Source organism: Ovis aries, chromosome 6 (assembly GCF_016772045.2).
Source record: "Ovis aries strain OAR_USU_Benz2616 breed Rambouillet chromosome 6, ARS-UI_Ramb_v3.0, whole genome shotgun sequence".
Taxonomy (NCBI): domain Eukaryota; kingdom Metazoa; phylum Chordata; class Mammalia; order Artiodactyla; family Bovidae; genus Ovis; species Ovis aries.
In genome coordinates, this window is record NC_056059.1 from 102,940,509 (window position 1) to 102,957,695 (window position 17,187).

Below are 17,187 nucleotides of genomic sequence, written 5' to 3' on the forward strand. Positions count from 1 at the left end.
ATAGTTTAACAGTAATTGTGTTTTGATTCTTTGTATCAAAGAAGTTAGTTGATGAGAAAGAGGGAGAAATTTATTATAGAAATGATACCTCAGTTGAAATTTCCTTATATGTAATAGAACCTATAGTATGTGTGTGTTAGTGGAGAAGGAAATGGCAACTTTCCACTTTACCACTCCAACTTTCCTTGAACAAATTTCCAGATACTAAAAAGAGAAAAAAATAAATAAAAAACGGTGATTACATAATCCATTTTCCTTTCATTTGAAGGTTAAGCTGTATTCTGCTCAAAATAAAAAGACAGAAACACCAAGAGCTGAGTTCAATTCATTTATTATTGCTGCCACTTATGGGTACATTTTCCCAATTCTTTGTCTCAAATCCCAATGATGCTTTTATACTTGCAACACATTATTTATCTCCATTTTCCCTGTGCTGAAATGTTTGACATGGGAATATGAGGTATTTCTCAGAAAACAGAGTAGTAAGATGTAGGATGAAATGTTTGGGCAGTATTTCTTACATCACATGAAATTCACTATTGTTAGGTAGGTAGAACAGGGAAAAGGAGTCCAAAATGGTGGTGGCTAAAAAAACAAGGAAGGTCAAAGGAAGGTCCGAGGACCAGAGTGAAGACTTCAGGTAGAACAAACAGGACTCCTGGCTAAGCCCAATTTGCATACGGCAGGCCCAGGTGGAGGAAAAACAAAAAAGGAGGAGCCAAAGCGCGTGCTCTCTCTCTCTTCCTCTCCCGCATGTGTGCGCTCTTTCTCTCTCTCTCCCCCTCTCCCATGCGCTCCTCCACTCTCTTCCCTTCAAATCTTTGAGTTGGCATGCCCTCACGCTTTGAGGACGGTTCTCCTGCTATCTTTTCAATAAAATAGAGCTGTAACACTGATTTGCCTAAGAGCTATAACACGGTTTGTCCAAGACCCGAGAGCTGTGACGCGCCGAGGGCTTTAATGTCCGTCGCGCCAAATCTTTGTTGTGATGAGACAAAGAGCCAAGGAACACACACTCACGTGACACTATGAAACGCCACTAGATACAGTCCTTCATTACATTTAGCAAGCTTGAAATTTCTGTTTCTTACGTAGAATAGAAAAAGGAATGTGAATTATGTAAAAGCTGAATGAAAGTAAACATGTATCTTAAATATTCACATTACATACCTTGCAAAGCTTTCAATGAGTCACAAAATCTTAGAAATTATTACAAAACTGTTTCTCTTTTTCTCCATTTCCCCACAAAATCAGTTCCTAATATATTTCTCTGTATTATATGAAATTAGGACCTGACAGAGCCTCAAAAGGTGATATTGAAGGAAAACAAGTTAATTATTTAAAAGATACTTTTAAAAACATTAAAATTCTGACTAAAATTAGATGAAATCAACCTAAACCTGGTAAATCAGTTTTTAAGAAACGTAAGCACTTATTTTCCTTTCATTTTATATCCAATAACTGCATCAAACCTAATATCAATCTTTCGTTTTAAAATTGCCTTGAAACGCTCAGGAAGGACCCTAGAAGAAAGATACATAAAAATAATTAGGACATTAATATTAAGTACATTTGTAAAATATCTTTAAGAATACTTATATTTATCATATTTCATGTCCATGTTAAATAAGATTAAGAACATTAACTCTGAGTCACTATTATGTGTTCTTTCCAAAGAAATCCAATTCCTTTTGAAAAGGAAAAGAGAAGAGGTTTAGGCTTCTTTACAGTAAGAGTGACTTGAAAGATTTAGCCTTCAAAATAAATACACTTGAATATTTTTAAAAATACCTAAAAGACAAGGTGTATAGAACTGAATAGTTCAGACTCTAAAGGCTCTTAAAAAAAGAAAATTGACATTGAAAAGGAAGTAAGAATAGGAACTAATTTTATACTTTGCAATTCAGAAACTATTAAAATGTTCCATTAAGATACCAAAAAAGCAGAATTGCTAAAAGAAAATGCAGGCAATGTGCTTGGTTTTGAACATAGTACTGAACAAGTTATTTAACAGAAGAGCTTAAATTCCTTCCATGTAAATGAAGGAATTAGCACTTATGCCACAGCGTTCTTGTGGAGAATCGATGTTAACATAAAATGCTGGCTCATGTTGGTGTATGGCAGAAACCAACACAATACTGTCAAGCAATTATCCTTCAATTAAAAATAAATACATTTTAAAATACATAAAATGCTTTAAACAGTGATGGACACATAGTAGGTTTAATTTTTTTCTCCCTACCCTACACTTAAGAATACTGAGGAACTTGTCACATTCCAATGAGTCTGAGAAAAAACTAAACAGAATATGTAAGTCAGTGTAACTATATACAGACATCTGCTTAGATGGAATTAAAATAAGGTTTGAAAATTGAGCACTAAACATTCACAGTCAGAGGAAAATCAGGGCAATATTAATAGTAGTGATAATTACAATGATAGTAGCATCAATATATAAAAATGTATTTTTATCATATACTAGATATTTTAAATGCATTATTCTGTTTATTCCTCGCTCCTGCAAAGTCTTGTCTCTGTATGACAGATGAAGAAACTGAGCTTCAAAATAGTTAGATAACTCATCCATGTTCATGTAGCGAGCAAGTTATAAAAACACAGCTTCATCTAACTCTAGAACACAAACTGTGAATCTCTATGCTAATGGTCTAGGTAATCTTAATTTATTTAATCAATAAACAGACATTTTCGTGCCTCCCATGTGACAACCTGTCTAACTAATTCTGGTGGCTCAGTGGTCAAAAATCCGTCTGCCAGTGCAGGAGACACAGGAGACTCGAGATCGATCTCTGGGTTGGGAAGATCCTTGGAGTAGGAAACGGCAACCCACTCCAGTATTCTTGCCTGGGGAATTCCATGGACAGAGGAGCCTGGAGGGCTACAGTCCATGGGGTCTCAAAAGAGTCAGACACGACTTAGTGGTTAACAACAACAACAACAAACGTGTCCATTAACTCTCCAAAGTGTGAGGATACAGTGATGAAAACCAGGCAAATTCCTGCTCTCAGAGAGTTACATTCTAAAGGACTGATCACTGAGCACTTACATAATACAAGTGTAATGTGAAACACTTCACAGGTTTTAACTCATTTATTCACCAAGAAGACCCTGGAGTTTTACTACCTAAACTTTAAGGTAGTTTCAACCACAGTTCCTAGCAGAAGGGGCTTGAAAAGCTTGACGCAAGCCACTTGTGCTTTTGATCTCTTGGGTGTGTTTTTTTTTTTTTTTTTTTTGGACTCTATGTCACTAACTCTCAGTGTATGATCTTTGAACCGAATGCCTGCAACAACTGCCTGTTGAAATAAGAGATTTCTGGATCCCAACTCGAACATCTTATCTTAAAATCTCTAGAGGTAAGATCCAGGTATCTATTTTTCAAACTGACTTCCCAAATGATCTATGTCATGGAAGCCTGACTCTAGGGACAAGCAGCAAGAGGCTTTTATCCCCCTCTGACCTAAGTCATCTCTTCTGTTTCCCCTCAAGCAGCCTCATCGGCACACAGCCTTCCCAGAAAAGTAACGGGGTAATGTGTTATGAGACATTCTTTAAACCAGCAGTTTCCAATCTTGGATGTACATTGGAATCGCTGGAAGGCTGTATCTCTCAAAGACCAGGCCACACTACAGACCATTTAGATCAGAATCTTGGGAGCAGATGTCAGGTGTTGGCATTTTTTTTAAAAGTCCCAGGTGAATTCCAATGGCACCAAAGTTGAAAGCTACTGCTCCAAAGAAATGCTTCTCATATTTGAATATGCATACAGATCACCTATGGGTCTTACTAAAATGCAAATTCTGATTTGGGGAATCAGAAGATTCTGTATTGCAAACAAACTCCCAGGTGATGCCTAGGCTGCTGGTCCATGGGCCAGATCTGAAGTAGCAAGTCTCAAGGGTCTCTAAAATTATAAAAGATAATTTAGCAATTCTTTTAGTATAAAAGATTATTTAGCAATATGCTTCAGTATAATTTTGCACAAAGTAAGAGCTCAGTGATTATCTGTTGTATATTTAAAATGAATGTCTAAAACTTGACTATGATCTCGAATATCAATGTCACATAATTCCATTATGTAATAATGCTTAAAAATTACCCTCCTTCATATGCATTCATTTATGATAGGACTTCCAGAAATATACAAACTTCTTTCTTTAAAAAAATATTTTTTAAAAACTTAATAGAAATTAGTTGCCTAATTGCTATTGCAATTAACTATTGCTATTCCAATCCTGAAAGTCAAAGTTGCTCAGTCGTGTCCGACTCTTTGTGACTCCATGGACTATGCAGTCCGTGGAATTCTCCAGGCCAGAATACTGGAGTGGGTAGCCTTTCCCTTCTCCAGGGGATCTTCCCAACCCAGGGACTGAACCCAGGTCTCCTGCATTACAGGTGGATTCTTTACCAGCTGAGCCACAAGGGAAGCCTAAGAACACGGGAGTGGGTAGCCTACCCCTTCTCAGTGGATCTTCCTGACCCAGGAATCGAACCGGGGTCTCCTGCATTGCAGGTGGATTCTTTACCAACTGAGCTATCAGGGAAGCCCATTCCAATCTTGCTTGAATGATTAACAAATGTGGTTTTAAAAATGGATGGCTTCCTTAAGCTTAACTATTATTTTTATTAACTTAATCCATGTGCTTTATCAAATGCCTGGCTTTAAAGCTGAGTTAAAACATGTAATAGAAAAATTTATCATGGGGACAAACATCACTGCCACTTACTTTTCCATCAATGATAAAAAGTTGAGAGAAGATGGAACAAAGATCATTTCCTGCTCAGTTAGGATCCCATCTATCAGCTTGTTTACCACTTCCTCAGGTTCCAGGGTGGGTCCCAAACTGAAACAGAAGTAGTCTTCAGAACCAAAACATTTCACTGAGGCTTCAGCTTTGGTTTGGTGCCAAATGAGTATGTTAAGTTACCATACAAACCATTATATAACTGATTTATAGTTAGCATCCAGCCCAACACAGGTGCTCAAAAATGGTATCTATTTTAGCAATAATAATAACAAAATAAAACCACTTATTTAGTGCTTATAAGGGAAGAGCAATTAGCCAAGATGGCAATGGTTAGTCTCTCTTGCCCCCTGCCGCCCCCATCCCTGTCCTCTTGCTCATGCCCCACATCCTGTAAACAATGACTCTGCATGGCTACGGAACAGCTGAGATTATTTATAGCACCGCACACACACATCATGATGTACTCACTTGGCCACATGCCACTGTTGTTCTGTATATCTATATAAGCACCACCTGAACAGCCCTTGCGGCTACATCAGCCATCAGCGAATAAAGCATGTCTGTAGTTCCTAAGGCTCCTCGCAGCTTCTTCCAGCTTCCTAACTCACACCTTGCCTACCCTGGGTTCAGCAAACAGCAAGACAGTGCTTATCATGTACTGCATACTGTGTTAAACATTCTACCCAGATCATCTCCCTAAAGTTTTCCAACAACTCTACAAAGAGGAGATACTAGAGTCCTTATTTTTCAAATAAGAACTATAGGAATAACTAGGACTCAAATTAATTTAACTAGATTAGGTAGGACTGATAAATTTCATTTTTAAATCTCTAGAAGTCTTAAGAAAGAAGTCAGATTCCATAATATGTTGTATTATTCTATTAAGACAGTTTAGTGAACCATTTCTGAAGAATCAGAAAAATTAAAACATAGGACTATGCCCAGCTCTAAGTCCTTGATCTCCATATGGAATCTTTATTAAGTCTTGTTTTAATTTTCAGCTTTGTTACTTAGCTCATGTTACATCTTTACTGTGTAATCATCCTGGCATATGTACTACTGAGTAGCATGTAGTCCCTAAAAAGTCTGGGTGTTGAAATAAGTGCACTTAGGCTGGAGTTGCACCAGAGTTGGTCCTGAATTTTTAATATCTTATTAATGACTTAGAAAAAAAAAGATGCATAATCAAATTTACTCACTAAATTGGCAAATGTCATCAAACTGGGTGACTAACATTTTGGAGGGCAGATTTTAAATGTGTGTGACTGGTTAAGTGGGACAAAATTAAACAAATTGAATGAGATTCTTTAGGAACAAATACAGAATAGTTCATTCAGAAAGAAGAAGATGCAGTAAAGTAAGACTGGGACAGCTGGAAAGTGTAGCATGTACTTAAAAGTGAACATGAGGGGACTTCCCTGATGGTCCAGTGGTTAAGAATCCATCTTTCACTGCAGAGGACATGAGTTCAATCCCTGGTAGGGGAGTTAAGATTTCAAATGCCTCTGAGCAACCCAGCCAGCACACCACAATCAGACTGCTGAGCTCTAGGGCCAGTGCTCTGCAACAAGAGAAGCCCTCATGCAGCAATAAAGACCCAGCACAGCCAAAAAAAATAAATAAGTAAGTGAGCATGATCATTGGATACATGAAGGAAAACAGAGCTTAAATCACACGTGGTATAATCTCTCATTCTCAGCATTGTGTTGTTTAGTCGCTCAGTCGTGTCCGGACTCTTGTGATCCCATGGACTGTAGCCTGCCAGGCTCCTCTGTCCCTGGGATTTCCCAGCAAGAATACTGGAGTGGGTTGCCATTTCCTTCTCCAGGGGACCTTCTCAACCCAGGAATGGAACTCGCGTCTCCTGCACTGGCAGGTGGATTCTTTACCACTGAGCCACCAGGAAGTTCATTCTCAGAATAGGTCATTTATTAGAATCCTGGGTTTACCCCAGAACCCTGGTGCAACAATATTACATATGAAATGCAGAGGAAATGTAATAATGAAAGTGATGGATTTTGGCCCAATAGAGGCACCAATGAAAAGCAATGACAACTTGAAGAAGACTAAGCAGTCCTTTAGCCTGTGGGATTAGCAGGTAAACAGTGCCAAGCAGCGTGATTCTAGAAACTGAAGGATGTTTATGCCTTGAAAAGTGTTCAGAGGGAAATTCAAGCATATTGCTGCCAGGCTTCCGTATCCCCAAGCTCCATCAAATCCCACAAACACCTGTGTAAACAGGACAGCACATGTCTTCATTCACACTGTGGCCTTGCTAACCTACCAATCCAGTGATGTTGGACATCACTGAACCTCTTAGTTACTTGATCTCCTTACCTAAAGTCTTAGCCTCTGCCAGAAGAATTTTCACTGAATTTAAAGACTGTCTAGTAGCATGATAAAAAGACTGTAAGAAAAGCCTTCCAGAAAAAATTCAGTTTCTTAGCAAAATCAAATCTAAATCATTAAAATGTCAGTATATGGAAATACCTTTTCCTCGATAGTCTAATGTTAACAAGAGTTGCGAATCCTATTAAATAAATATAGATAATGGATTTTGTTGAAACTATTCAAAAACACTTCAGGCCTATCTGTTGGGATGGAGAAGACGAATGCATGTGGGATCTTAAGAATACTCAGGGAGAAAGTATTTTCAGGTAGAACTACCCAAGTGGTTATCTAATTTCACCACTTAGGTAGCTGAGTAATTTGGGGGATGACATCTCTACTTTTCAAAATTTTTTGGCTTTGTACTTAATTGGAAAACAGGAGATAATGCAGTGGTACCAACAGACTCTCCAAGGGACAGAGTTATCAGTTTTGTAGCATTTTCAGATTCTATGATATGAACACTCCCAACATAGCCAATTGCAAGTTACCAGCATGGTGTCACCAAAGGAATATAAGTTGTCTTCTGCACTCCACGGGTAATATGACAGTTAAATGGAAAATGTACATATAAATACTTATAGAGTTATATTATACAAATGTTACTTGTCACCTTCTTATATAACAACTTTTTTATGGTACTAGCCAATGAAAAACTAATTATTTTTCTGTGCGTGCTAAGTCGTTTCAGTTGTGTCTGACTCTTTCCAACTGTATGGACTGTAGCCTGCCAGGTTTCTCTGGCCATGGGATTCTCCAGGCAAGAATACTGGAATGGGTTGCCATGCCCTCCTCCAGGGGCTCTTCCCGACCCAGGGATCGAACCCACGTCTCTTTTGTCTCCTGAATTGGCAGGCAGGTTCTTTACCACTAGTGCCACCTGGGAAGCCTAGTCTTTCTGTGGAACCCACAAAAGCTAAATTTTTAGAGAAAATAAATTTTGTTATGTATATTACACATAGGAGAGTAGACATTTTAAAACAATGTATCAGAGCATCCAATTATTCTCGACAAATGAATCCAGATTATGTGGCATTGTTTATATCACTAATGGAAAAGAAAAACAAATTTAAGGCAAACGCATTTAATTGAAAAGTATTCATATACCTAATAATAATGCCCCAAAATATATGAAGCAAAAAGTGACATAATTGAAAAGAGATATGGACAGTTTAAAAATAAGAGCTGGAGACATTAATCCTACTTTCAACAATGGATTGAACAACTAGACAGAAGATCATCAAGAAAGGACTTCCCTGGTGATCCAGTGGTTGGGACTCAAGTGCTTCTACTGCCAGAGGCCTGGGTTCTATCCCTCGTCAAGGAACTATGATCTCACAAGCCATGAGGTGCAGCCAAAAATTAAAAAAAAATTTTTTTCAAATCAATAACCTAACTTCCCAATTGAAGAATCTAGAGAAAAGAACTGACTCTAAAGCAAGCAAAATAAAGGAAATAATAAAGATTAAAGCAGACATAAATGAGAGAACAGATAACAATAGAGTCAATAAAACTGAAAGCTGGCTCTTTGAAAAGATCAACAAGACTGACAAACTTTTTGCTAACCAAGAAAAAAAGAGATTAGAGAAACCGTTGAAATCAAGAATAAATCTGAGTTCATTACTGAGTTCACTACTACTAATCTTAGAGAAATAAAAGGGACTATGAAAATATGATGAATAATTATATGTCAAAGATTAGATAAGTTTGATTAAATGTACAAATTCCCAGGAACACACAAAGCACCAAAACTAACACAAGAAGGAATAGAAAACATGAGTAGTGCGTTAACAAAACATCTTTAACAAAACATTTAACAAAAATAATCAAAAAACTCCCAGCAAAGACCAGCACTAGAGGGCTTCATGATGAACTCCACTGGAGTTTAAAGAATTAACATCAGTCCTTCTCATTGTCTTTCCAAAGACAGAAGGGGAGAGAACACTTCTCAGCTCATTCTATGAGGCCACAATAACCCTGTTACTAAAGCCAGAGAAAGATATCACTAGAAAACTACTACCAATATCTCTTCTGAATACAGATGCAAATATATTCAACAAAATACCATCAAATCAAATATAGCAATAAGATAATGTAATATGCCATATTAATAGAATGAAGGATAAGCCCACATGATCATCTCAATATGCATAGAAAAAGCATTTAACAAAATCTAACACTCTTCCATGAAAAAAAATTACTCAACAACCCAGGAACATAAGGGAACTTCCTCAACCTTATTTTTCTAAGCACTTGTACAAGGCAGTCTGATCTGTATAACCAGAGTGAAACAGAGAAGATAATAGGAGTTATTAAACATGAAAAGATGACTGTGAGCCTTTCTAATAAGCAAAAATATACTATCACATAGAAGCACTGTTTTTTCCTATCATAATGGCCAAGATTAAGAGCGCTGGATCATTGAAAAAGCAAGAGAGTTCCAGAAAAACATCAATTTCTGCTTTATTGACTATGTCAAAGCCTTTGACGGTGTGGATCACAGTAAACTGTGGAAAATTCTGAAAGAGATGGGAATACCAGACCACCTGACCTGCCTCTTGAGAAACCTATATGTAGGTCAGGAAGCAACAGTTAGAACTGGACATGGAACAACAGTCTGGTTCCAAATAGGCAAAGGAGTATGCCAAGGCTGTATATTGTCACCCTGCTTATTTAACTTATATGCAGAGCACATCATGAGAAACACTGGTCTGGATAAAGTACAAGGTGGAATCAAGATGGCCGGGAGAAATATCAATAACCTCAGATAAGCAGATGACACCACCCTTATGGCAGAAAGTGAAGAAGAACTACAGAGCCTCTTGATGAAAGTAAAAGAGGAAAGTGAAAAAGTTGGCTTAAAGCTCAACATTCAGAAAATGAAGATCATGGCATCTGGTCCCATCTCTCTATGGCAAATGGATGGGGAAACAATGGAAACAGTGGCTGACTTAATTTTGGGGGGCTCTAAAATCACTGCAGACGGTGACTTGCAGCCATGAAATTAAAAGACATTTACTCCTTGGAAGAAAAATTATGACCAACCTAGCTCAGTTCAGTTCAGTTCAGTTCAGTCACTCAGTCGTGTCCAACTCTGCAACCCCAGGAACTGCAGCATGCCAGGCCTCCTTGTCCATCACCAGCTCCCGGAGTCCATCCAAACCCATGTCCATTGAGTCAGTGATGCCATCCAACCATCTCATCTTCTGTCGTCCCCTTCTCCTCCTGCTCTCAATCTTTCCTAGCATCAGGGTCTTTTCTAGACAGCATATTAAAAACCAGAGGCCATTACTTTGCCAACAAAGGTCCATCTAGTCAAGGCTATGGTTTTTCCAGTAGTCATGTATGGATGTGAGAGTTGGACTATAAAGAAAGCTGAGTGCAGAAGAATTGATACTTTTGAACTGTTGTGTTGGAGAAGACTCTTTTTTTTTTTAACTTTATTTTACTTTACAATACTGTATTGGTTTTGCCATACATTGACATGAATCCACCACGGGTGTATACAAGCTCCCAATCCTGAATCCCCTTCCCACCTCCCACCCTGTATCATCTCTCTGGGTCATCCCCGTGCACCAGCCACAAGCATCCTGTATCCTGTATCGAACTTAGACTGGCACTTCGTTTCTTACATGATAGTATACATGTTTCAATGCCATTCTCCCAAATCATCCCACCCTCTCCCTCTCCCTCAGAGTCCAAAAGTCCGTTCTATACATCAGTGTCTCTTTTGCTGTCTCGCATACAGGGTCATCATTACCATCTTTCTAAATTCCGTATATATGTGTTAGTATACTGTATTGGTGTTTTTCTTTCTGGCTTACTTCACTCTGTATAATTGGCTCCAGTTTCATCCACCTCATTAGAACTGATTCAAATGTATTCTTTTTAATGGCTGAGTAATACTCCATTGTGTCTATGTACCACAGCTTTCTTATCCATTCATCTGCTGATGGACATCTAGGTTGTTTCCATGTCCTGGCTATTATAAACAGTGCTGCAATGAACATTGGGGTACATGTGTCTCTTTCAGTTCTGGTTTCCTCAGTGTGTATGCCCAGCAGTGGGATTGCTGGGTCATAAGGCAGCTCTATTTGCAATTTTTAAAGGAATCTCCACACTGTTTTCCATAGTAGCTGTACTAGTTTGCATTCCCACCAACAGTGTAAGAGGGTTCCTTCTTCTGGAGAAGACTCTTGAGAGTCCCTTGGACTGCAAGGAGATCCAACCAGTCCATCCTAAATGAAATCAGTCCTGGGTGTTCATTGGAAGGACTGATGTTGAAGCTGAAACTCCAGTACTTTGGCCACCTCATGCGAAGAGCTGACTCATTGGAAAAGACCCTGATGCTGGGAAAGATTGAGGGTGAGAGGAGAAGGGGACGACAGAGATAGTTGGATGGCATCACTGACTCAATGGGCATGAGTTTGGGTGAACTCTGGGAGTTGGTGACGGACAGGCAGGCCTGGAATGCTGCGGTTTATGGGGTTGCAAAGAGTCAGACATGACTGAGCGACTGAACTGAACTGAATATTCAAAGTTGGCAAAGATGAGAGGAATGGACACTTTATACCCTGCCAGGGGGAGGATAAATTAAAACAGTCCTTCAGAAGGGTAATCTAATCAATCAATCAAAAGTAAGTTCCTACATTTTGACCCAATAATTTGTTTCAAAAAAATAATTATAATAAGATGGTTGAATGTTCACTGCAGCACTATTTACAATGGCTAGGACAGGGAAGCATCCTAGATATCCATCAGTAGATGAATGGATAAAGAAGCTGTAGTACCTATGCACATGGAATATTACTCAGCCTTAAAAAGGAATGCATTTGAATCAGTGCTAACGTGGTGGATAAACCTAGGGCCTATTATACAGAATGAAGTAAGTCAGAAAGAGAAAAACAAATATCATATATTGATAGTACTGATGAACCTATCTGCAGGGCAGCAACGGAGATGCAAACATAGAGAACAGACTTATGGACACTGGGGAGGGGATAAGAAGGAGACGCTGTGACGAACAGAGAACGTAGCATGAAAACATATACACTAACATATGTAAGATAGATAGTAGGAATTTGCTATATGACTCAGGGAACTCAAACCAGGCCTCCGTGACAACCTAGAGTGGGGGGATGGGGTGGGAGGTGGGAGGGAGGCTCAAGAGGGAGAGGCCATATGTATAACTATGGCTGATCCATGTTGATGTACAGCAGAAACCAACACTAAATTATCGTTCAATTAAAACTAAATTAAGAAAAAAATAAAAACAAGGGAAAAGAGAAAAAGCAAAGATACAGACACACTTATATATATACATGTGAATATATAAACACATAACGTATATATATGTACATGTATACATGCACACAAAAATATGCATTTATTGCAATAATGAAAGATTTGAGATCTAAATGTCCATCAACAGAGAAAATTTACATCCAAGGATCATTAGGCTAACATTAAAAAGAATAAGGTGAGACTTCCGTGGCAGCACAGCCATTAAGACTCTGAGTTTCCACTGTAGGGGGTATGGGTGGGATTCCTGGTCTGGGAACAAAGAACCCACATGCCACACAGTGTGGCCAAAAATAAAAATAAAGAAAGAGTAAGGTAAGAAAAAGGAAGAGTAAGGTAGCTCTTTGGGCTTCCCTGGTGGCTCAGATGGTAAAGACTCTGCCTGCAATGCAGGACACTGGGCTTCGATCCCTGGAGTAGGGCATGGCTACCCACTCTAGTATTCCTGCCTAGAGAATCCGGGAAACAAAGGAGTCCAGCGGGCTATAGATCTTGGGGTGGCAGAGTCGGACATGACTGAGCACATGCATACAAGTTAGCTCTTTATATATCAACACAGAAAGTTAACGGCAGCATATTGTTATCAGAAAGGTAGCTTATATAAATAGCATGTATGTTTCCAGGTACCAGAAAAAGGAAATCAATTAGGAAGCGTAGACTCTTTAAAAGCAATGAAGCTATTTCCAATGAAACACTTAATATACATTTTAAAAATAATGATTCTTGGGGAAAAACTTCAATAAAAAATTATGTCGAAAAAAGAAAGCTAGGAATAGAGGGGCATTTGGAGTCAGGGACCCAGGAAAGAATTCCAGTCTGCCATTCTGGGACTGCGGAACCTTGGGGAATTTTCTTAACTTCTCCAAGTTTCAGTTTCTTTGTCCATAAAATGGGCAATCTTGCAGATTGTTATAAGGACTAGAGCTGGGGGAGGCAACCGATGGTGTGGATCCAAATCAAGTTCTCCCATCTTAAAGATCAGAGGCAATTTATGTCAGGTATCTAGACCTAGTAGGGTACCTGGTATTTAGTAGGCTTTCAGTGAAAGGTGGAAAAGTGAAAGTTGCTCAGTCGTATCTGATTCTTTGTGACCCCATGGACTGAAGCCTGCCAGTCTCCTCTGTCCATGGAATGCTCCAGGCAAGAATACTGGAGTGGGTAGCCATTCCCTTCTCCAGGGGATCTTCCCAACCCAGGGATCGGACCCAGGTCTCCCGCATTGCAGGTGGATTCTTTACCGTCTGAGCCACCAGGGTACCTTGTATTTGGTAGGCTTTCAATAAAGGCTTTTAATAAGATGATTTCTTGATATCCAAGTATATTTATTTTTTAATTAACTAACTTATTTATTTTTGGCTGTGCTGGGTCTTCACTGCTGCGAGGGTTTTTTTCTCTAATTGCAGAGAGCAAGCACTCCTCTCTAGTTGCGGTGCTTGGACTTCTCACTGCAGGGGCTTCTCTGATTGCGGAGCCCGGGCTCTAGGGTTTGTGGGCTCAGTAGTTGTGGCTCTGGGGCTCTAGCGCACAGGCTCAACAGCTGTGGTGCACGGGCTTAGTCACTCTGAGGCGTGTGGGTCTCCCCAGATCAGAGACAGAACTGTGTCTCCTACACTGGCAGGTGGATTCCTTACCACTGAGCCACCGAGGAAGCCCAATAACCAAGTTTATTTAACAAAAATAACTGTTAGCTGTCAAAAAACTTACTTGGAGCACCTGATTACACTTAATTCCAATAAACTCAGATTATGCTACATTATAAACCTTACAGTAAAACAGTTTCTTTGCAGTGTGTTAGATATGTAAATATAATAACAATAAGCTATATCTTTGATGTGCCTTAAAAGAGAATTTAAGTTCCAACATAAGTATAAAGCAAATTATTCTGAACTGGTCCCTTAGAGGATTGCTTCCTTTTTTCTCAAAGGCTTGTCCCTCTGCAAAGAAAAGGAAATTTCAATCTGAAACTCAGTTCTGCTAATTACAGTCAAGTTACTTGATCTCTCTAAGCAAAGTACTGTTGATGAGGTTTAAGAAAACTAGAGATTTTATTTAGTGTTCAAAATACAAACTGAAGTAAGAATTTTTCTGTCCTCTAATTAGAACTCTGCTGGAGCGAGCAGTGGCTGTGTGGTGCTGGAGCGAGTTTGGCCAGCATAGTTTGGCCCAAGGTAAACAGCAGGAACACAGCTCCACCCATCAACAGAAAACTGGATTAAAGATTTACTGAGCATGGCCTTGCCCATAAGAAGAAGACAGAGTTTCCCCCACAGCCAATCCCTCTCATCAGGAAGTGTGCGTAAGTCTCTTATCCTTCTCCAGCAGAAGGCAGACAGATTGAAAACTACCATCACAGAAAACTAACCAAATCTGATCACACTGAACCACAGCCTTGTCTAACTCAATGAAACTATGAGCCATACCATGTAGGGCCACCCAAGACAGACAGGTAATGGTGGAGAGTTCTGACAAAATGTGGTCCACTTGAGAAGGGAATGGCAAACCAATTCAGTATTCTTGCCTTGAGAACCCCATGAACAGTATGAAAAGGCAAAAAGATAGGACACTGAAAATTGAACTCCCCAGGTCAGTAGGTGCCCAATATGCTGCTGGAGATCAGTGGAGAAATAACTCCAGAAAGAATGAAGAGACAGAGCAAAAACAACACCCAGTTGTGGATGTGACTGGTGACAGAAGCAAAGTCTGATGCTATAAAGAGCAATATTGCAAAGGAACCTGGAATGTCAGGTCCATGAATCAAGGCAAACTGGACGTGGTCAAACAGGAGAGTGAATGTCAACATGTTAGGAATCAGTGAACTAAAATGGACTGGAATGGGTGAATTTAACTCAGATGACCACTATATCTAACACTGTGGCCAGGAATCCCTTAGGAGAAATGCAGTAGCCATCATGGTCAACAAAAGAGTCCAAAATGCAGTACTTGGATGCAATCTCAAAAACGACAGAATGCTCTCTGTCCGTCTCCAAGGCAAACCATTCAATATCACGGTAACCCAAGTCTATGCCCCAACCAGTGACGCTGAAGAAGCTGAAGTTGAATGGTTCTGTGAAGACCTGCAAGACCTTTTAGAACTAACACCCCAAAAAGATGTCCTTTTCATTATAGGGGCCTGGAATGCAAAAGTAGGAAGTTAAGAAACACCTGGGGTAACAGGCAAATTTGGCCTTGGAGTACGGAATGAAGTAGGGCAAAGGCTAGTAGACTTTTGCCAAGAGAACGTACTGGTCATAGCAAACACCCTCTTCCAACAACACAAGAGAAGACTCTACACATGGACATCACCTGATGGTCAACACCGAAATCAGACTGATTATATTCTTTGCAGCCAAAGGTCAGCGAAAAAAAGAGCGGGAGCTGACTGTGGCTCAGATCATAAACTCCTTATTACCAAATTCCGACTTAAATTGAAGAAAGTAGGGAAAACCACTAGACCATTCAGGTATGACCTAAATCAAATGCCTATGAATATACAGTGGAAGTAAGAAATAGATTTAATGGACTAGATTTGATAGAGTGCCTGATGAATTATGGACGGAGGTTCGTGACATTATACAGGAGACAGGGATTAAGACCATCCCCAAGAAAAAGAAATGCAAAAAAGCAAAATGGCTGTCTGAGGAGGCCTTACAAATAGCTGTGAAAAGAAGAGAAGTGAAAAGCAAAGGAGAAAAGGAAAGATATACCCATTTGAATGCACAGTTCCAAAGATTAGCAAGGAGAGATAAGAAAGCCTTCCTCAGCGATCAGTGCAAAGAAATAGAGGAAAACAATAGAATGGGAAAGACTAGACATCTCTTCAAGAATTTTAGACATACCAAGGGAACATTTCATGCAAAGATGGGCTCAATAAAGGACAGAAATGGTATGGACCTAACAGAAGCGGAAGACAGTAACAAGAGGTGGCAAGAATACACAGAAGAACTATACAAAAAAGGTCTTCATGACCCAGATAATCACAATGGTGTGATCACTCACCTAGAGCCAGACATCCTGGAATGTGAAGTCAAGTGGGTCTTAGGAAGCATCACTATGAACAAAGCTAGTGGAGGTGATGGAATTCCAGTTGAGCTATGTCAAATCCTGAAAGATGATGCCGTGAAAGTGCTGCACTCAATATGCCAGCAAATTTGGAAATGGCAGCAGTGGCCACAGGACTGGAAAAGGTCAGTTTTCATTCCCATCCCATAGAAAGGCAATGCCAAAGAATGCTCAAACTACCGCACAATTGCACTCATCTCACACACTAGTAAAGTAATGCTCAAAATTCTCAAAGCAAGTCTTCAACAGTACATGAACCGTGAACTTCCAGATGTTCAAGCTGGTTTTAGAAAAGGTAGAGGAACCAGAGATCAAATTGCCAATATCTGTTGGATCACTGAAAAAACATGAGAGTTCCAGAAAAACATCTATTTCTGCTTCATTGACTATGCCAAAGCCTTTGACTGTGTGGATCACAATCAACTGTGAAAAATTCTGAAAGAGATGGGAATACCAGACCACCTGACCCGCCTCTTGAGAAATCTGTATGCAGGTCAGGAAGCAACAGTTAGAACTGGACATGGAACAACAGACTGGTTCCAAATAGGAAAAGGCGTATGTCAAGGCTGTATATTGTCACCCTGCTTATTTAACTTCTATGCAGAGTACATCATGAGAAACGCTGGGCTGGATGAAGCACAAGCTGGAATCAAGATTGCTGGGAGGAATATCA

General features: G+C 39.5%; 1 protein-coding gene across 1 annotated transcript in view; it reads right to left on the minus strand.

Annotated features, from left to right (window-relative positions):
* Positions 1-315: 315 nt before the first annotated feature.
* The window catches only part of HSD17B11 (hydroxysteroid 17-beta dehydrogenase 11), a 47,657-nt gene continuing 30,785 nt past the window's right edge, over positions 316-17,187 (minus strand). The window contains 2 exon segments of the mRNA XM_004009981.5: positions 316-1,523; positions 4,746-4,862. Of these exon segments, the coding sequence (XP_004010030.3) occupies positions 1,433-1,523; positions 4,746-4,862 (208 nt within the window). The 3' untranslated portion in view covers positions 316-1,432.